Consider the following 23,225-nt stretch of genomic DNA (forward strand, 5'->3'; position numbering starts at 1 on the left):
TTAGGAGACAGTCCACGCAAAAATCGACATTCTGTCATCATTAATTTTCTTCCATGAAAAACAAAAAGCAGACATTTAGCAGAACGACAGTTTCAGTTATTTAAATTCGTTGTATGAAAGAAAGATGAAGGTGAACGAGGCTTTCAATCTTAAAATTATTTTACAAAAATAAAACTAGTCTGGTGCATTGTAATCAAGAAAAACATTCTGGCTGCATAGTATTCATCTGTAATAATATTCATCTGTAACAGTATTGTTACTGTTAACTAAAAGCACAACTATTAAAAAGTTTTAATTAAATAAAACTCACTTGACATGTATAACTAAATAAAATATAAATAGTTGAAATACTTATGTATAACTGCAATAAAATATTTCAGTTAAAACACTAAAATTATTAAAACTAAACCTGAAAAAAGCTAAATAAAAATATTTTGGAAACAAAATATTAATTTAAAATTACTCGCCATTTATTTCATCACATCGCTTTACCTACCGTTAACTATGAAAGTGAACAGGGACTAGTTACTGTCATTCTGCCTAATGGCTCCTTTATTGTTCCACAAAAAAGAGGTCGGGGGTTTTCTCAACAACATGAGCTTAAGTAATTACAAAATAATTTTCAATATAGAGCGAACTATGCCTTTAAATCGGCCTAATGCGGTCAAGTTTACAGGCTTTAAACCCCCTGTTGTTGGTGTTTTAAATCAGCGATCTGATTGGGTGACGAATAACCACTAATAACGTCCTTACTAAGGAAAACAACTGCTGATTGGACCATACAGCCCGGAGGCGGGACTTAGCGTGACTGCCTGAAAGGCAACATTGCCTGAGTCGCCATTGAGAGCGAGCTCGGATATTTGCTATAGTAGGGATTATCCGTTGACTGCTAACCAGAGTTTACTATTACTGAGACGAGGAGAAAAGGACAACACTACATACCACGGCTTCAGGGCAAATAAACGTATTTGATAGGTTTAGATTGTATGTGTTCACAAAAACATCGTTTCATATCCGTGTCTGACACTTTTGCCAGGGTTCTTTGTGTGTCGACAATGGTTTGTTTTTCTCCGTCAGGATCGCTCATGATGATCGGGTCATATTAAATGAATGATAGGGATTTAGTCATCCTTTTTAAAAGGGCGGAAGTCTGGTTAAAGTCATTAAGGGCAGAAAGCAGGGTATAGAAAAGATTTCAACATTTAGACAACAAGGAGTTTGGAAAGGAGATGGGGAATTGTCTGAAATCTCCCACTTCGGATGATATCTCCTTGCTCCACGAATCACAGTCAGACAGGGCCAGTTTCGGTGACGCCAACGATCCGGATCAGGAGCCACCACCTCCATATCAGGTAAGCTAATGAAAAGCCTCTAGAATAAACAAAGAAACTTTCCTTTTTACTAAAACAGCGTGTCTCGAATCCAACCTCCTACTTTTTAATATAAACATTCGCATTGCTATAGGTTATTCATGATCTGTGATATCTTACAAAAACAAATGCATTCTAATATACGGGGAAATAAATATATCAGGAGCTCCATCTGTTTAATTTCGCCCTGGACGGTGTGCCATACTAAATCCTCTTTGTTCGACATAAACTTGGCCTACATTTCACGTCAGACCGTCCAGGCAGATGGACAGCCTGCTATTTCATTTTTACTGCCGCCTCCTTGGAGTGTTGATTGACCAGCACCAGGTTTATTGCGACAAAGTAACAATTCTGAACGTGACGCGCTTTGTTTGCAATTGTGACGTCATAGCGATGTTATTCTCCCGCGTAGTATTTCCCAACCCTTTTTGTCCTTTCCAGTATTTATATGACTCGTTTTATTTCCTTCAACTATCAAAATAGTGGTTTTTATTAGCAGTTTTATAAGAGCTTTAATTGAAATCTTGCCAAGTACCCCTGCTGTACACATACCCCTGGTTGGGAATCACTGTACTAGGGCAACCAGGGGGCATGGGGTCTCTGCAAACTTTCGTAGGGGCTCTCATAAGGTTTCCATCACTGTCTTATTCAGAAAGGGTGGAAACTAGGGGATTTTCCCATTTTTATGGACATGTGGAATCAGTTGAAGTTCAAGTCATGAGATCATGTTGTTTAAAATGATGTCATGCTGCATATTACTTTGTTTATAAGGAAGGCATTCATCTCATGTTGACATGTTGTAACACTTCCATGAGAGCTGGGTTTGACAGGATGGGTGAAACAAAGCACATTTAAACAGATAATAATCAGTGCATAATAAGCAAACATTTTTATATACTGTCACTACCGTGTTTTGCAACATCATCATTTATATTGAGCATATGCACTGAACTGAGAGGAGGTTCAGGCTCTGTCATGTTTGCTGTGAAGGTTGTTACATCCTCTTAGCTGTTTATTGATCTTATCTGCTGTACAAAAAGACCCCAACAAACTCTGCTTCCTCGTTAGCAAACCACCAAGCATGTTCAAAATGATATGCATCTCAAACAATCATGCAGCAATTTCCTCAGAATTACTGTGATGTAAGTGTATTAAAAAATCTTATGCAAAACCTTCCTTCAAAAGTTTAGAACATCCTCTTCGGTCTTGGTTTCAATTTTGGCTGCATAATCTAGATGTTGATTGGCACATAGTGGAAGCAACCACCCAATGAAAACATAAGGTGGGACGTTTTATGCTGTTCTCCTTGTGCTTATCAGCTGTACTAACAGTGTTCTGCCACTTCCTCCTCCACAAAGTCGTCTGCATTCAGCCTGAATGTTCTGATGGGCCAGTAGATTGACTAAGAGGAGAATCACAGTTTATAAAACAGCTTAGAGAAGCCTGTTGATAAAACATTTCTAGGTAGTGTTAAATGTTTCATTATTGCTGTAGAGTTACTGTGATGTTAGATCGGGTCTCCATGCCAGATAATTAGGATCCAGCACCGGATGCCAGATCCTGTCAGAAAATATCAGTTTTTCCAGTTACAGAACAACTAGTCAGCAGAGCTGTTGATACCCAAAATGAGTTGATTTTAAATGAGTGTTTAACAGTCTTATGTCAATCAAGAAGTTGACTGAGAAAAGCCAGGGAAGAGCAGAAACCGGAGACGAAGTGATAATGGTAAAAAGTAACAGTTTATTGAACAATCTTAGTTGCGTATGTCTCAATGTTCAAACTTCGTCTGACCAGCACAAATTCAACATGCACTGTTATACCAAAACTGCTTCACAGCAACATCCCATAAACCTTGGGTTTCCAGAAACATTACTTGTCTATCTCTTATTCATACAGACAAAACAGTTCATGAAACCACACAAGCATGAGATTAAACAACAATGAAAATGCATAAGCTTGGGGAAATAATAAAAAAAGTAATAAATGAATAAACAATAAAAATACTTAATATAATGATAATCAAATAATTAATCATATGAATGACTAATGATTATGTGAATAAATGATTTTAAATTAAAAAAGCATAAAAAGTAGAACACAACACACAGTTTGCATGAGAAGATCTAAGGATCCTTCATGTGATCTCAGACCTGTTTTTGTGTCATTTTCTAGTGAACTGTGATTTGATCCGCTTTCTTCGATTTTCTAGAGGACAGAGTTCTGTGGCAATTATCTATTTGCACTCCCTACAATTATTAATTGAATGCTATATGAGAAGAAATAGCATCCAAACCTCTTACAATTCAAGAGTTAAAATGCAAACAGAATTTCATTATAGGCTCTTTCTTGTGTTGCTTGGCTGTGTCTTTCAAGAGGAGTCACCTTTCTGCTGAACGCCAGCAAACACTGTGCGCAGCTTTCTGTTTTGTGAAGTTATTGAGTCTCTGGGGTGCAAGATCAGACAAGGGTGTAAAAAAACGAGCAGAAGAAGACAGCACTGTGCTGAATTCACCCAGCGTTTGTTAACGGCACTGCTGCTCTGTGCAATATTCTGATGGCACGCTTCAGCCTATTGTTGGAATGTTGGACTGACAGGAGGTCTGTTTGAACCACGCAGTGGATGAAAAAATGCACAGCCCCCTTGAGAACTCAAATCATTCCCAATCTCAGCACATTCTTGTCGCTTGCCAAGAATGCTTGATGTTTTTTCCCCCAGAGTCTCAGGCAGGGATCTAGAAGGGGCTGTCTGTGCTCTCAAGTATGCATAGAACCGGTTCTGCTTATTTATTTAAGTTATAAAGGGATCTTTAAAATTCAATAGTAGATAGTTGTAAATAGTTTTCTTCATAGGCCTTCAAAATATGCTTCAAATTTTGCCAATACTTCTTTTATTGCTCAAACACAACAAAGACAGTCATCCAAGTCTTCCTCTGTTCAAAGCATTATTCACCCAAAAATGAAAATTGTCATCTTTTATTCACTCTCATGTCATTTACACAACTTACCCACCTGTATGAATATTTTGTTCTGTGAAACACAAATGATGACATGTTGAATAATATTGAATGTTGAATATGGAATATTGAATATTGAATATATAATGAAACCGTTTTTGTCCATACAATGAAAGTACAGCACTGGATCCCTTTGACTTTCATTTATATGGACAAAAAATCTTTTGTGGTCTACAGAAGCAAGTCAGTCGTATAGGATTGAAATGAGTAAGTAAATGATGACAGAACTTGAATTTTTGTGTCTACTATCCCTTTAAGGTTTCTCTATTACATGCCACATTAAATGTGTGCAGACTAGGAGGAGTATGTGTGCATGAAGCTAGTTTGCGTCATCAGGAAAGGAGCGATAATGTTAGCATGAGAATAATGTTAGGGGTGAGAATTGCAATTTGAGTGAAAAGTCGAATTGGAAAAAGGTATACAAATTTTAGAATATCACACTTTATTTTTGCATGGTTAAAAAAAGATCAGTGTGGTCACAGATTTCTGGGCCCCATTGTATATCAGGAAAAAAAATATACAGTATAATTCAAAAGTTTGTGGTTTGTAAGATTAATGTTGTCAAATATGGTTGCAATTTAAAATGACTGTTTTCCATTTTTATATATTCAGTGTGTAATTAGTTCCTATGAAGGCAAGGCTACATTTTTATAATCGCCCATTTCTCCCATGTCTTCAGTGTCGCATGATCCTTCGGAAATCATTCTAATAAGAAACATTTCTTTTTATTATTGTTAAAAACCACTTAATATTTTTTGGAATAGTTTAATTTTTTTTTCTTTGAATAGAAAGTTCGAAGTACAGTGTTTGTTTGAAACAGATTTTTTATAACATTAGAAATGTCTACTTTCACTTTATTAAATGCATTTCATCCTTGCTGAATAAAATGTAAAAAAAAAAAAAAAAAATACTGACCCTAAACTTTTTAACAATCAAGTATTTAACATTTCCATTTAGTTTTTCTTTAGTGAATGATGTCTTATCTAAGCTCTCATGGTTCCTGGTTTTCTTTAGCAGCTATGTTAAGAAGCATTAGCACCATTGTGTAAGGAGCTCAGTAGAGTTAGCCTAGTTTCTCACCCTGTGTCTCCGATGAAGACTAAATCAATGGAGGCTTCACGTCACTTATTAGCCAGATAGCTCATCTTAATTGGAAGTGCTCAGTCCTAACCCTCACTTTACTGGTCTACTTTCTAATTCACACTAATTCTTCAGACATGTGCACTTTTAGCCCTGTAGTCTTTTAGACAAGACCGACATATATACATGTATGCATCGTGGAGCAAAGGAAACTGACAACTCACCGACAGACAAGACAGAGCAGGTAACTTTTAATATGAAACTAAGACTCCGTAAACTGTAAATACCATTTTGTGGCTCTTTAATGTGTTGTGATAAATCATTGTAGCACCTCAGTTCATGCGGCAGGTGAACCGATCATCTCCTTTTTTATTTAAAGCATAAAATAAACATGAATGGACATCAGAAGGTATCTTGTTTCAACTGTGAAAAGAGGTCGATACTATTTTTCAAGTTTAAGTCCATTGATGTTAATCTAATATCCTGTCTGGTTTGTTTGTCAGACAAAAATGGCAGATTCGCATTATGATTGTTCAGATCACCTGTCAATCAAACTCACTTTGAAGTGTCGATTCAGTTTTTTCACACTTTTTGCGTAATTGACAATATTACACCTTGATTGGAAATAAAACTATTCTATTCTAATATTCAGCTAATTAATTCTATCCTAGGTCACACAGTTTTTATTTAAAAAAATATATTTACATTTTCGTGGATTGAGACCCATGTACAATATGGCATTAAACAGATTTCTATCAATTACAATGTTTTTATTTATTTTTAACTTTAATTTCGGCATCTTCTCTGACTTGGGTCTATAGGATGGGTCAGTGTATGGATCAAATATTTAGGGTTTCAAACCTACAGCCTTTCAGTTACCAGCTCAGGTCCTAATCATCTACTCGAACCAAAAAAAAATGATTAAATCTGAACTAATTCTTTAAAACAGTAAAGCTTGTTAAGAATGACTGGAGTGAAGTGGGGCAGAAGGAGAGCATTCTCTCTGGCTGATACGCTCATTGCTTATGAAAGAGCGATTTGAAGAAAGGTGTTGATTTCTATGAGGGGAAATCCATGCAGTTTACACAATGAACCATTCTTTGGAGATAAACTTCTACAAAATGTGAAGAAACAGCCCTGCAGCTTGTGCAGCAAAGTGTCGGAAACTAAACATTTAACCATTCAGTGTCTTGAATCTGTATAACATTACATATAATAATACATTGTAAAGAAATTCAAAATATCAATTTTAAGAGTTTTATGATTTACACACAGGAAACACCACATCGCTCTTGTACTTTTGAAAGGAATCACCAGAAACATACTGTACTGCATAAACAAGTAGTTGTAACCAAATGCTCTCCCTGTAACCAAATTCCCCTTCGTCTGGCTCTCCTGAAATTGTATGTGAGTGCTTGGGTCTCTAAATAGTGTGTCAATGTAATTTTGTTGTTAAACTGCTTAAGAGACAGTATATATTCACACATGTACATGTATGTGTGGTGAGAGTGTATGGTGTTTGGTAATGAAGGCCTGATTTTGTGCTGAGCTGGTACAGACCGTTTCTGCACCGCTGAATAGTAGCACTTCAAACAGCTGTTTGTTTAACCTTCCATGTGCTCAGATAAGCGTCCACCTCCTCAGCCCTCTCACTGCTTAGAAAAGGAGGACAAAGTGTTTTAGTGAGAAAAAGAAAGAGTTGAATGCCCCAGAGTGCAGATCAGGTGCAGAAAAATGTTGTTCCCATAACACTGTCAATGTTTACATACACTTTGAAAGTTTGTTTTCAGCCTGTATTTAATATATATATATATATATATATATATATGTGTGTGTGTGTTTGAAAATCATGTAAATGCTATAGTTTAGGTGAAATCACAGCAGACATTTTTTGTGAAGTTGGAATAAGTTCATGCACCGATAGCAGTCATATATTTGTTTTATGACAATTTTTAACTAAGAATTAGTTAGAATAAAGAAGAATTAATGTTTTACCCATTTCATTTTATTTTTCTTTCTTTCTTTATACTGGTAGGAGACCAGTAAGAGTTTGTTTTATTATTTTATTTATTTATTTCTTTTATTGAAATTAATACCTTTAACTTGGAAAATTACATTAAATTGACCAAAATTAACAGTAAAGCCCTTTTTAAATGCTGTTCTTTTGAACCTTCTAAAATTATAGCATTATTCCCATACATATTGTCTCAAAGCAGCTTTACAGAAAATGCTTGATTCGGTGTGCCTTGTTACAAATTGTAGCAATATGCCACAATGTTAATGTTTTTACATTTTTTCATTTGATACATGTATAGACAAATCTTAACTGGCATTGTAATGTTTGAATGGAACTGTGTGTGTGTGTTTGTTTATATATATATATATATATATATATATATATATATATATATATATATATATATATATATATATATATATATATATATGTAAAATGTAAAGAAAATTGTTAGTTGTACTTGATGTACATTGTATATTCACATGCAATGCTGTCACCCTAATTACATTTTTTTTATTGCTTTTCTGCCAAATAAATATAGCTCCAATTGTAAAATCACAGTATATATCCTTTGTTAGTTATGCATTTAAAGATATATGCCCCTAAACACTTCAATATAGTGAGCTGCTTTGTCTTGTTAGCTTGTGAGTAGCTTGGGAAGCTAATGTTAAGAGTAGCAGGGTTTGGGATGCTGAAGTAGCTCCTCCTCCTCATACTGTCTGTAGTCTGTGTCCGCTGTGGAGGGCGTTTGAGACTGTCTGGCCGAGTCATGCTAGCCTGTAGCCTTATTTTGGGCTAATCGAGTGTGATACACATACAGGAATGTGAAGCACAGATGTCTTCACTTCTGTGTTTGTTGTGAAAGCAGGCTTGACATTGATTTGATTTCTGATAAAATGAAGTCAGTAGATGACACTGTTATTAGGAATAACAGTTGCTTTACTGGTTTATAGTTCTGTTTTATTATCTCTTTTAATTTTGAGGCAGTAGAAGGATCCAGTGTGGTGAAGGTTTGGATTGTTTTGTCTAGTTCAGTGAGTCCTGAGAGGGAGTGGTCCTTTCAGCCTTTACTGGAACAGAGTTGGAGAAAGAGAGCAGAAAGTGGACCGCTGGACGGTTTGTCTGTTCCAGTAATGAGGGAGGGCCGGATAGTGGACAGCATGCTTTGTTTAGCACCCAAAGCCCACCAGACCAAACAGAATTCCCCGCTCGCCCGCTCTCATTTTTTCTTTTCTTTTTTCATCTCTGTTCCTTCATTTCTTGGTCTCGGACTGTCTGTTTCTTTGAACCAATCAAATCTTTCTCTGTTGTAATTGTGGTGTTGTGTTGTCTGATGCTGTTCCTGTTGTTCTTAAATGAGAGCTGATGTCTGAAATGTCTGAATAAATTGCTCTTGGAACATACAGTCTCTTAGGATGCCTTTGTCTGGTAAATGTTTAAAGGTAGTAATACAGTAGATGTATAACTCTGATTCCCCACAATCCTGTTTGTTTGATGATTTTCTTTTTCTTGTCAGTGTTGTTTTATTTTGCGTTAACGGGAGACTCTTATCGGGCAATAAAAAAAATATCGCCGTTAATCTATTCTCAAAGTTGGGTTGAGAGCTGGGTCTATACTACGCGAGCTATGATGACTTTCACCTTGATATTTTAGCGCCGATGTATACCTAGCCGAATCTGTAGGGGGCGAGAACGAGTCTTTAAACCTGTGTGTATGCCTACTGTGAAATTACCACATCAAACGTGACGTGCTAACATGGATGCAGCTAAGATGCTGCCGGGTTTGCTTCAGGGAAATTTATTTTTTAAGAAGCTTCCCAATAGAAACCTTGACAAGACTCACGCCTGTTTCACACATAATCCGTCTGCAGTGCGTATGCAGTCCGTGTGCGTTACGAATGTGGTGCTGAAGCAGCACAGACTCATACTCATTGTGCTTTCACACAGGACGTGTTTGCAGTCCGCTACTCGGTACATAAACGATCGCTGCACTGCTGCAGACGCAACGCTCCTGGAATGCACTGACAGAACGCAACCACGTGAATGCTGGAATCCGTAAACATGGGTGCGTAAAAAAAATATGAAACGCATACGCACTGCAGACGGAGTATGTGTGAAATGGTCATAAGGTTGTTTGCACATTGTGCAATGTGGAATTCGTTTACATCTTTCTTAAGCACTTTGTGATGCATTTTGGAAACAGGAGATGAGTCCCTGGTCTAATGCACCACCTGGCTTGAGAAACTTATTCTAAAAGACTTCCTTTTAGTCATTATTTTATTTGGGTAGCATACATATTCTGAATGCCTTTGGCAGAATTCAAATGAGCTATTTTAATCTATATTAATTCCAAGATTACAGTGAGATTAATCTAGATTTATAAAAAAAAATCTATGCCCACCAATAATATATAATAATAATATAATATATAATAATATATAATATATAGCGACTCAACCTTTGTTAGATTTCCATAGTGTGAAACACAACAGTTTCAGAGACTGTGTCAGAGAAGACGACGCCATCGTTGTCGGAACGATCATGTTTTGGCTCTGCTTCCAGCTAAACACGCACACGTTTATTTGCTGGATCCCACAGTGCTGACGCTACATTATGAGTGTGTACATGCCTCACAAATATTCTTTCTATTTGGTTGTGTCTTCAGCCGGTGTACAAATAAGTGTGTATTCAGATAGGTCTGTCAGGTGATTGTATTCAATACAATCACCGCTGTGATTGTGATTGTATTCAATACAAACCGCTGTGTGACCTAATTCTTAAGTGAGCTCTCAACCTGATCTCAAAGCTCACCTTTAATCTGATCTGAGATCAGAACTGCACGACTCTATGGTTGCTTTTCCCAGCAGCACCTCCCAGTCCTCAGGCCTGGTTTTTACAGAATGCATCTCACTGTGGCCTATGGGCATTACTCCCGTGTGTGGATACATGTCCTACTTCCGATTAATCGTTATTGTGGTGTGTGCGTATATGAATGTGGGTTAGAGGTTTATAATATAAGAAAGTAATAAATATCTGCCAAGTATGATTATCCATGGAGCAATATCTGAGCTTTAGCCGTTTGTGGCTGCTCTGAGCCAAAGCAGTAATGTTTTTTTTCCTGTTGTTCCCAAGACTGCAAAGTCACCGAGTGTGAAACCTCCAGTCTAATAACCATCATCACCACCATTCACAAATCAACTCTCATTTACAAGGCTAATTTATTAAAGGTTTAAAGAGAGACGTGATCTGACACCTCTCTTCAGGAGATCGCTGACACCTGAAACGATATATTAATGTCTTCTCTTGGGTGGAATGGTAATTTAATGGTGGTTAAATTTAATACAGATTATGCACAGGGGTGTGTAAACTTTTGAGAAAAGACTGTTATGTGAAATTGTGTATACATTATTATTATTACTATTATTATTAATTAATTAATTTAAATTTTGTAAATTTATTTTATATATTTTTATGTATTTCAAAGGTTGATATATATTGTTTTTTATTTATATTGTTAGAAATTATTAAATAATGTATGTATATATGGGTGTACGCAAATTTCTATTAATTTCTATATATTCCTTGTTATATTATTATTATTATACATTATAATTTATATTGTCCTGAATAATGGATATTTAAATATATTCATCAGGGCAGTGCTGAAATAATTATGATCATTAGTGTGTTAACTTATGAATTGTGTTTCTAAACTAAAATAAGTCATATATTTACTGTTGTTTACTGTTATACAGATTTACAGATTTTCCTGTGTATGATAGTAGTTTTGCTCTTTATGAAATTCAAATAAATGCTTCTATTTTGATTCTCATTTGCTATGAAAAATACTGTAACATCACTTGTTCTAATGTTTTTAGAAGAATATGTAGCACACAGAGCTTAAACATACTCACAGTCTCTCAAACAGCTTTCATTAGTGAATGCTGAGCAGGCACCTGTCTCAATGGGAGCTATTGTTCACCTGCCTCTCTTCCTAAGTAGTCTTTGGACCCATATGGTCCCATTTTGGCTTCTCACATCAAAATGGTGCAAAAAGGGAAAGATCGCCCCCTGGTGGAGCGTCTGGTGCATGTGACTAAAATATTGAGACGCTTACTCATAACTATACACATATTCAGTACTATACTCATAAATATACTGCATATTCAGTTCTGGATTAACTTGGTCATATATGACTTTGCATTATATTGAGAGGCATAGAAGTGGTTAAAGATATCAAACCCCACAAGAAGTGATCCATCTATATTCACCAGTGTTATATGTTCTTCTTATACCGTGTGTGTGTGTGTGTATGTGTTTTCAGGAGCAGATCCACGTGCCTGTTTATCACCCCACTCCCAGCCAGGCCCGGCTGGCAACCCAACTGACCGAAGAGGAGCAGGTGCGGATCGCTCAAAGGATCGGCCTCATCCAGCATCTTCCCAAAGGTGTCTATGATCCAGGCAGTGACGGCACTGAGAAGAAGATTCGAGAGTAAGTGATGATGCTGTGTGTCTGTCTGTTTGTTTCCTAGTTATCTTAAAGTTGGTCAAGGAGCAATGTTTTTTTTTTAATTTTTTTTTTTTATCTAGCTCAAAAAACGTGAATGCACATGAAAGCACGTTTATAATGAAAAGTAAATATGAAACTTACTATGACAAGGATTATTGTAACATGTTAAATTCTGTGTTTTTTTTGTTTAGTTTTTTTGCAGCAAATTACCATATATATCATTTGACACTGAAGATGTAATTAATGGCTGCTGAAAATTCAGCCTTGCCATTACAGAGATAAATTACATTTTATAATATATTAAAATAGAAAAAGGTGTGACCAACTTTTTTAATTCTGCATAATGCCCCACCCTGTCAGCAGCCTATGGGAACGCTGTGCACTTTGTTGCCAAGCTTATCGCAGTGTGTGTGAACACGTTCTCTCTTTGCGCAGGTGTGTGATCTGCATGATGGACTTTGTGTATGGAGACCCCATCCGGTTCCTCCCCTGCATGCACATCTACCACCTGGACTGCATAGATGACTGGCTGATGAGGTCCTTCACGTGTCCCTCCTGTATGGAGCCTGTAGATGCTGCCTTGCTCTCGTCTTACGAAACTAACTGACTGCTGCCTGCACTGATCCCCGCCCCACATACACACACACACACACACACACACAAAACCCTTGAGTCCTGTCCTCACATGACCCCTTTGCATAAAGAGACGAACTGTCCACTAGACTGCGGCATGGGATGGTGTTCCTGTGGCATCGTGGGATAAAGGAGGCAACAGTGATAATTAAACCTCTCCTGCATGGTCCTGCTGGACAGGGAAATCTGCAGGAGCCCTTTTGCACCCTCACGACTTTATCATGTGATTCCTTTGTCTCTCATCAACGACACCCAGACAAACTGGTCACGCACCATTCCACATAACACTTACACTGGAAGGAGACGAACCTTCGAAAAACACACCGGAGGACTTTTAAAAACACATCTTTAACATTCAATCTCTATTTATTTCTTTATTTCTTTCTCAGTGTCTGTTTCCATAAAGGGCTCGTTTGATTTCTGCCGAAGCTGCAGTGGAGCAAAACCAATGGCATTGCACATACACATGCAAAAAAAAAAGAAGACGCAAACGTGCATTACATAACTTTTATTTAACCACATGTTAGCTTTTTTTTTAGTTTATATGTTTGGTTGGTTGTTTTTAACTACTCAATGGACACTTCAGCTACCCAATTTGTGTTAAGAAAGGAGCATTTCTCTATATCACTTGCGAGCACCAAGTCTGAGTGGATTTGGTGCTGCAAATAAATGTAAAATATATGCATATAATTATTTTTTTTTTTTTTACATTTATAGTATATTACAACTTTTTCCTGCATTACATAGTTTTTGATCTTGCATTAAAATGTCACAATAATGGTTGATCTCACATATTGGTCAAGCTGAAGTGTTTTGTTGCTTTTTGCTTTGTGGATCCTATTTTTTTTTTTCTTTAGTTTTAAAATCAATACTGTCTATTGTAACTCAACCGAAAAATATATTCAACGAAAAAAAACACTGAAGTCATCAAAAGTCTGAAGGTGTCTATGAGGTCAGCCTGAAATGAATAATGCAATATAGGCTGTAGTGACTCATGAAAGTACATGTATGAGTGTGTGAAACTGCTCAATAATGATCATTTCACCTTCTTTTCTGGTGCACTTGTGTTTTTAGTTAACTTTATTGTACATATTGCAATGATATATATTTTAGTGACTTTTATTTGATTTTTCAGTACCAGATAGTTTTAAAAGTTGTTTTTATGACATCGTAAGGCACTCATAAACTTTGAAAGAAAAAAAAAATTTGTGAATCCTCATGGATTCACGATATACAAGTTATTTCCCCTCCTGTTGTTCGTGGGGGCAAAAACAAAAAGGTTTTCTCATAGACTTCAAATTCTTGGCATTAATTTGCGTTTCTTGTTGAATAGAAGACCACAGGCAGTATGATCACACCCAAAGCTGGGATGTGCTTTAAAAAGCTGTTTGATGGGTTTTTTTTTAATGAAAGATGGTTTATGCTTAGTGAAATTACGCCCAGTCCTCTCGCTCGGTCTAAAAAAGAAAGCACATGAGAGCATAGAAATCAAGTCTCTATGTTTTTTAACTCTCAAATGTTATATAAAGACAAAGTAATTGCTAGAAATGAGAAGTGGTAGTAGGTAATGCACCTTTGGCATTAAATCTGTCCACTTAAAACGAAAAAAAAATGTTGTGGTGGTTAGTGGCTGCTTTTGAAGTGAAGATTTTCAGTTGTTCCTCGTGTTTGAACTCATGCCTTGTGTGGGGTGACTGTAAGTGTGTAGTTAATGAAGGTGAGGGATATATACTTCTTCATAGAAAATCCATTGACCTGGTTTTGCACAGTACTTAGTTGTAGGTTTTGTCTTTTCTTTTTTCCTGTCTCTCCATACAACGTGGAGCTCCATTGCCTTAGACCAGACAAGCAGGAGGCTTTTGGCTGGATGTCCTGGGCTGATGGGGGCTCTACACCAGCATCAGGAGGACAGTGATGATGATGAATGAGCATTTGGACGTTATAAGACCATATTTGCTCCCTAGAAGACTTCATCAATGCAATGCCATACAAAAACTGATTCTCCATGATGTGCTGGGAGCACATGGACATTATATGTGATCTGTTCGTATGTGACACGTGTGTGTAAGGCTGTGAGAGTCTCCCGTTTGTCTGTCTGTGAATATATACATAAACGTATGTATATATAAAATTATGCATCTTCTATGTACTACAGGCAAATAATAAATAGAATTTATGCTATGAAATTATTTGTGTATGCTGTTTTTTTTTTTAAACCAGTTTTTAATATTGAGAAGGTTTTCTGTACGAGGTAATTTTCATGCATTTCATGTAGAAACATGCATTATATAATAATCAGATTATTAAATGACAGTCAGAAATGTAGTGAAACTTTACATATACATGCACACACTTAAGCATTACTTAAAGTAAGGTTTATTTTCACTTTCTGTACTAGTACATACCTTAAAGACTTGTTGTCCCACATTTGTTTCCAAGGGGAAAAATGCAGTTCATTAACAGATTACTCACACTACTATATGTGGGGTAATTTGTCACACTTTTGTCATTGATGACTTTGCATTGACATTGATTTGAAGAGAATATATTTTATTGAAAATGTATATTGGATTTAAATCTTAAATATTAAAAATCAAATACTTCCACAATATGTCTGTTAGCATTACATATAATAGCTACATGTAAACAACTGAAGAACTGAAGTTAAATAAAATAATTTTTTCTCAATATAATTATGTCTGGAAACAAATAAATCCATTTATCTGAAAATATCAGGGCATTGGATATATTATGTCTGTCTTATATATTATATATATATATATATACATAAACATGCATGTATATATAAAATTATGCACATTCTATGTACCAGTTAAATAATATATATAATTTATGCTATGAAGTCTTCTGTGTGTATACTGTTTTGTTTGAATACAAAAAAGGTTGTCTATAACACATGAGGTAATTTTCATTGAGAATTTCATTTAAACATACATTATATAATAAGCAGATTATTAAATGACAGTCAAATATTTAGTGAAATGTCACACACACACACACACACACACACCAGTGGCATGCAGTGGTGTTTTAAAAATGAGGAGGCAGTTACACACACACACACTTAGGTCTATATGTCCCTGTTACACTTCATGTTGTCACATTTTCCTGTTTAAATAAATATTACATAAAAAAAGACAAAAAATATAATTATATTTTGTATTTTAGCACTATTATTTGTTATTTTATTGAATATTTTAATACTAATTATAAATTTCATAGTGTTTTTATGCATTTTTATATTTATTTCTAAATAATAACTAAAGCACGTAACAATTTGAACATTTTCGAAACTATTTAAAATAATATTTCATTAGTTAACATTAGTTAACTACTTTAGTTAACACGAAATAAGAATAAACAATAGCCTAATTCTACAGCATTTATTGTTAATATTAATTTTAACACTGTAATACATATATAGCACTTATATATCATTGCTCTTTTTGTTGTTGTTGATTGCTTCCATTGTCCTCATTTGTAAGTCGCTTTGGATTAAAGCGTCTGCTAAATTAATAAATGTAAATGTAATACATGTGAATTGTCTGTTCATGTTAGTTAACACATTAAATTAATTTTTATTTGTGAACTGATGTTCAGCTGTTCTTTTTAATAGTCTATAAACTTATTTCGGGTCATCGTCATAAAAGCCCTGTAAACACTGCCACAGAAATGAAGATGTAGCTATCTTTAATTTCATCACGTTGAATGCTCACTAAAAAATTAGCAGTCATTACGTTTTCCATTTTCAGACCATTTCAAGTTTTAAATTGACGTGACACAACATAGCGGTATCTAACCAGGAGAGCTGTTTACTTGCTTTATAATTAGTCAACATAATTTTCTCCAATCATCCCCAGAGCTTGCACGAAAACAAGAAGAGGTGGGATTTATCGTATGAACCAATTACATTCAATCATATCCCATCATATCCAATTGTAGCGCTTTCCCCCCATCCAGGAATGTCAGGGCACGCTTTGTGGTCTCTGCTGAAAGTCTATGGACTGAAGGGAGGCAAGCCTCAGCTATGACTTTACCTGCAGGTGTCGCTGTTGGACAGTGTTACTTTATAAAAACGAGTGACTTTTTATACCTTTAATGCTATATTTAGTAATATTTGCGATTTATAATTGTAATATCGATTATTTTGTCATATACCCTTGCTTCCTCGGAGCCGGAGGAAACGCCCCTGACACACACAAAGCATTACTTAAATTAACAAGAATACATTTTTGAAACCTTTAAAAAAAACCTGTATTTCTCCATTTGTTATTTCTAAAATGTGGTCTTTTATTATTCGCAATTATAGACCAACAAAGTCTGACTAAACTGACAACAAGCGAACAATTTTACTTGTTACATTTATATTAAATACACAGAGCACTGAATTAGCAATGCAAAAAAAATACAGATATTTTCACAAAGGGTTCACATACTTATTTTGCCACTGTACCATCATTATTAATGTTAATTTCAGTAATATGAAGTCAAATCGTTACCCTTCTCTCTTTCAAAAAATATGTTTTTTAACTCATTCTTTGTGAAATGACGTCAGTACGTAAGGCGTTGCGTGGCGTGTTGAAAACGGTTGAAAACCTCCTCATCTTCAGAACTTGTCCGTCACTGTTGACTCCGCAGTAGCACTTGTGCGTCGCTAGAGGGCGCGTGTTGCTGTTAAGCACACGAACTGCTGAGTCACTTTTGTTGTAGGCCATCCGGCCATTTGCACTTAGATTTAAAAACTTGATTTGGAGTGACCATTAATAGAAAGACAATCTAAAAATAGCTATTTTGTTATCGTGCTGTTAATCACAAAGAGAGCTTGTTTTCTTATTGTGTATTATATTTCAGTTCAGTGCCATTAATTTGTTACTGGTGTATGTGTGATGATTCCTGCACCATACAAATGCATAAAGAGAAGAATGGGGTTATGTAGGTTTATTTTCACTTTCTGTACTAGTAAATACCTTAAAGTCTTGGCTTCAAGCAGCTGAACACACACTTGGCCCACAATTGTTTCCAAGGAAAAAAAGATACAGTTCATTAACACAATAACTCACATTACTGCATGTAGTATAATTTGTCACATAGGGATTCTTCTTGGAAATGACATTGCTTTAAGTAGCATATTTTATATTTAAAAAAAATAAACATTACATTTAAATATAAATATTAAAAACGAAATACTCTGTTTGCATTAATTGGCTTTTTTGCAACACTTTGAAAAAATGTATACAAATTTAAAAAAAAAATTGTTTAAATATAGGCTAGTAAAATAAAATAATTTTTTCAATATGATTATTTTTGGAAATAAATATATCCATTTATCTGGAAATAAACACAAATGCTTTCAAAAAGCATTCTAATTACTGATATTTACACCATTTACAGTATTTCCTCCTCTATATGTATTTACATACACACCAAATTATATGTGCAAATACAAATTTGTTTAATATCTGCTGTACAGCAATGTACTTTGCATAGACACCCTGCAAACTGCCAGTAACGCAAAACCTCATTAGGTGCACTTTTAACAAATAATGTTTAGGTGTAACGATTCCTGATCCTGTAGTACAAAGGTGTAATTTGAAATATTTTATATGTGAGCAGGTGCACAGTTAGGCCACTGGCATTGACACAGTTGAGCAGGCAGCTCCATTTTCAGTAGCTTTGTCAAATCCTTCTGCCAGTTCAGATGCTCTGCATTTTGTCATTTTTATTATTCTATCTATCTATCTATCTATCTATCTATCTATCTATCTATCTATCTATCTATCTATCTATCTATCTATCTATCTATCTATCTATCTATCTATCTATCTATCTATCTATCTATCTATCTATCTATCTATCCATCTATCTATCTATCTATCTATAGTGGGGAAAATATTTATGTGATCCCCTGCTGATTTTGTAAGTTTGCCCACTTACAAAAAAAATGAAGGGTCATTAATTTTGTGGTGGGTTTATTTTAACATAAAGAGACAAAATACCAACCAAAAATATCCAGAAAAACACATTGTATAAAGGTTAGAAATTGATTTGCATTTCAGTGAGTGAAAGAAGTATTTGATCCGCGAGCAAAACATGACTTAGTACTTGATGCAGAAACCATTGTTGGCAAGTAGTTGGTCACCAGGTTTGCACACATCTCAGGAGGAATTTTGATCCACTTTTCTTTAGAGATCCTCTCTAATCCTTAAGGTTTAAAGGCTGTAATTTGGATAAACTTGAAGTTTTCTATAGGATTGAGGTCTGGAGACTGGCTAAGCCACTCCACTACCTTAATGTGCTTCTTCTTGAGTCACTCCTTTGTTGCCTTGGCGGTATGTTTCGGGTCATTGTCATGCTGGAAGACCCATCCATGACCCATCTTCATTGTTCTGGCTGAGGGAAGGAGGTTCTGTCCATTTGCCCCTCAATGCAGTGAAATTATTCTGTACCCATAGCAGAAAAACAGCCCCAAAGCACAATGTTTCCACCTCCGTGCTTGACTATGGTGTTCTTGGGGTCATATTTAGCATTTCTCTCCCTCCAAACATGGCGAATTGAGTTAATACTAAAGAGCTCAATTTTAGTTTCATCTGACCACAGCACTTTCTCCCAAGATTTCTCTGAATCATTTAGATGTTCATTGGCAAACTTTAAACAGGCCTGCCCTGTACATGTGCCTTCTTGAGCAGTGGGACCTTGTGGGCACTGCAGGATTTCAGTCCATTGAAGTGTAGTGTGTTACCAATGTTTTGCTTGTTGACTGTGGTCCCAACTGCCTTAAGATCATTAACAAGCTTCTCCCATGTAGTTCGGGGCTGATCCCTCACCTTTCTCATGATCATCCTTACCCATGAGGCAAGATCTTGCACAGAGCTCATAACCTAGGCTGATTGATGGTTGTTTAGTATTTCTTCCATTTCCGAATAATCACACCAACAGTTGTCTCCTTCTCACCAAGCTTCTTGTTGATGGTCTTGTAGCCAATTTCAGCCTTGTGCAGGTCTACAATCTTGTCCCTGACATCCTTTGACAGCTCTTTGATCTTGCCCGTGGTGGTGGGAGAGGTTAGAATGGAAGATACAGATAGTGTGGACAGGTGTCTTATACACCTAACAAACTGAGATTAGGAGTAACTTCTTAAAGTGACAGGACTAATCTGTGTTCCACATGGGCACATAACCAGTGGGAGCCAGAATTCTTGCTGGTTGGTAGGGGATCAAATACTTATTTCATAATAATACTCTATCCGTTAAAATAAACCTACCAAAAAAATAACAGACCCTTAATTTCTTTGTAAGTGGACAAACTTACAAAATCAGCAGGGGATCAAATAAATACTTTCCCCACTGTATCTTTTTATCTATCTATATCATTTGTGTATTTGTGTCACAACCCCCAGTGCCAGCACAAAGTGGAAGGAAGCTGCACTTGAATTGAGTTCTTTGCTGTCAGTCACTGCGACCACATGTGACCTTCTCATGAAAATGGAAAGCAAAATGCACAGCAGTTCTTCCCAAAAGTCTGATAAAAGTGGCCCTGTTGAATGGCCTAAGGCTCACCAACACAGGGCTTTTGGACATATTTTATCACCCCTTCTGTGGGAAAAACTAAGTTTTCAAGTGGCACTCCACCTGGCAGCTGCTCACACAAGCGAAGCACACAAGTAACACTCATAAATTACAAAGCAGCAAACTTGTTATATTGGCCACAAAATCAATGACACTTTGGCTGTAATGCAGTGGGTGTTTTATTAGGCATTCTGCTTTAACTTTCAAATATAAAGCAACATAGGTCAGACGTTTATTTATATTACTACACTGAAAAAAAAATGATGACATCTAAAATAACTTGTTTTGTTCAAGTCAAAAATACAATTTTACATCACTGAGCCATCCTATATTTATCAATTTATTTCAACAAAACTACCTTTTAATTGTTAGATAAGGCAGAAATAGCTATTTAAGGTAATAATTGCCTGCAACTTTTTACAGTATATTTTTGCATAAATATTAAATAAAAAAAGTTTTTAAAAAAAGCATGGGATTGAAAGGTATTTATCATATGCACACACTTAAAACTATTATATTATATTGATGTAAAACATGACATGAATAGATATGCACATAAATAGATCGGTAAAAAATACAAGTAAAAAAAAACAAGTGTTTTTCTAAGATGAAAGACTATGACACTCAGTGACCTCACTGGGACAAAACAAAATATCACAGTTGAGCAATTAAACAACAGACACTGGGGAAAAAAATCAGACACAGGCCTCTGCAAACAGTTTGTGAAATGCAGATGAAAGGTCTGCCACATGATGCTCCCTCATGTCTTCATTTGCTTCAAATCGATCTGATCTTGTAACAGGGTGACTAAATAATAAAATAAAAGAAATAAACAAATAAATATTGTTAATAATAATAATGTGTATAATAATTTTTTAGAAATTATAAATTGTATTGTCCTGTATGTTTTTCTGTGTGCCCAGTTATGTGTTTAAAATAGCATTATTTGAATGAGAAAAAGGGAACTGTTCACTCCAACATTCATGTATTCAGAATAAACCCTTATACAGTTATTTTTTACTACTTTTAAAATAATAAAAAGGCCCCTCTTAAAATGTTCTCAAGTATATTGAGATATACTATTGAGTCCATTGTAAAAACCCACATAAGACTCCTTAAGCATCTGTTCTCTTATAACTGTTAACTGTCAGCTCGATCAAACTCTCTGAAAGGTCAGATATGGAGACCTCTACACCCATATATTCTACAATCAATGAACAAAACACCACAGTTTATCACAAAATAGCATTGTAGCCACACTATAAAAAGAGATTACATGCAGTTTTTACCATAATTTAACCCATAAGATTGAGTTTTGCTGGTATAAATGCATGCCACCATTTTTTTTAGGTTACCATTTTGGTGTATGCAAATATATGCCTATATAGAGAGCATATGCTTATACAATATAGTCTGTATCGACATGACTGAGGACGCAGGGTCATCATTTCATATTTTTCAGCTCTGAAAACAATCAAAACTCTTCAGTAAAATCTATATTTTATCATAGTGATCTCTAACTTTCAATTTCACATTATAATGTTATACATTCGACATATTAAATATTGATTATAAGTTACTGTTTTTACTAACCTACGCATAGTTCTCCCAATAAACACGAAAAGCTTTTTTTTTTTTACATTTTAACTATACATGAATGATAAACTGACCATAGACATGCCCAAACATGTCTAGAACATTTGCACATTTAGACGTGGCTTTATTTACCTTTTTCTCGTTGACTGTCGATATAAACCCATGCCGAGAGCTGTATAATTGTCATAAATGTAATTCATTAGATTTGGAGCATAAAGCTTGAGCAAGCATCGTGCGTTTCTAGAAGATTTTACGCAGCTGCGCAACCAGGAAGAAGATCATTCTGCATGGCATCTCCATAAACAAAAAAAAAACTGCGTTTTGAACACTACAAGTGTGGTCTTCTCTCCCAGGGTAGGTTTGGAGAGAATCGTGAGCGTTTTTACACCGAAAGCGCCTAAATTTGAAAATCTTGGCACTGCGCAATGGACTGTTTCCTCCCACCGATCTAACGGATTTCTGCTGCTGCGCGACCATGAAAACCCTTCGGGAGTCACCATTTTATCATTCATCGTCTTTCCTTTTGTATTCTGCAGACATAATAACAACAATCCGTGCATCCACGACGCACCAACTTGAAAATAAAACCGCACAGCTTATCCAAGAAAATATGGCACATTTTCTTATACGAATGCGTGGTTGAAACGTGTCCACCCACTTCTATTTGTTGTCTGGTTTTGAAATGAATGACTGCTACACACCACACGTCAAAATATTTGTTTTAGTTTACTGCAAGAGAACGCAAAGATATAATGTGCCCAACATTACGCATATTTGGATTTCATTGTGCATGCGTTTCTGTTGCTGTGGGTCAATAACAAATAAGGATGTTAGAGATTATGAAAAGGATAATTTGATAATCTAGTTAAAAGCACGTGTATCAAGTTTCTAGATATGTGATCTCTGGATTCTTTGTTTGATACATTTAGGAGAGAAAACGTGATTTAGGCTAATGACTATAAAATGTATCTTATATATCTTATATCAGAATAGTCCTTGGACCTTAATGTGAGTGTACATAACTTTTAGTTATCGATGTAAAGCATTTAGCATAGAGCATTTTTTATTAAATATCATGCATTTTTGAGTCTAAAATAATTAGGATTAGGCTTATACTCAGTTCTACCTGAATAAGAGGTGCCTTGTCATGAAGGTCAAATTATTTCTTCTTGTTGTTACTTATACAACATTATTTGTTGTATAAGTATTAATATTAATATTTTGATATGAGCTTTTTCATTAGAATTCTTAAAAGATATATAAGTAACAAAACTATTTTTAATGGTACTTTTTATTACAGTCTCTAATCAGTTATAATTATTTTTTATTTATTTTAATAAAACAAATAATGACTTTAAGAAATTAAATCAGGGCAGAAACACAATGTGCAACTGACCACTGCAATATTTTAAAGATGA

The 23,225-nt window shown here is 35.4% G+C and overlaps 2 protein-coding genes across 2 annotated transcripts in view; one reads left to right on the top strand and one right to left on the bottom strand.

Moving 5' to 3' along the window:
- Nucleotides 1-23,225, bottom strand: part of LOC132097943 (elongation of very long chain fatty acids protein 7-like) — a 343,464-nt gene that overhangs the window by 138,579 nt on the left and 181,660 nt on the right. The gene's annotated exons all lie outside the window — the stretch shown is intronic.
- rnf11b (ring finger protein 11b) lies at nt 785-12,836 on the top strand. Its single transcript, XM_059503951.1, has 4 exons — nt 785-984; nt 1,078-1,352; nt 11,805-11,974; nt 12,428-12,836. The coding sequence occupies exons 2-4, from the start codon at nt 1,230-1,232 to the stop codon at nt 12,597-12,599; spliced, it is 465 nt and encodes a 154-aa protein (XP_059359934.1). The 5' UTR covers nt 785-984; nt 1,078-1,229; the 3' UTR covers nt 12,600-12,836.

Source organism: Carassius carassius, chromosome 21 (genome assembly GCF_963082965.1).
Source record: "Carassius carassius chromosome 21, fCarCar2.1, whole genome shotgun sequence".
NCBI lineage: Eukaryota > Metazoa > Chordata > Actinopteri > Cypriniformes > Cyprinidae > Carassius > Carassius carassius.

Coding starts and splice junctions, on each gene's coding strand:
- rnf11b (XM_059503951.1), top strand. CDS start 1,230: ATGGGGAATTGTCTGAAATCTCCCACTTCGGATGATATCTCCTTGCTC. Junction 1,353..11,804: donor AGCCACCACCTCCATATCAG/GTAAGCTAATGA, acceptor ATGTGTTTTCAG/GAGCAGATCCACGTGCCTGT. Junction 11,975..12,427: donor ACTGAGAAGAAGATTCGAGA/GTAAGTGATGAT, acceptor CTCTTTGCGCAG/GTGTGTGATCTGCATGATGG.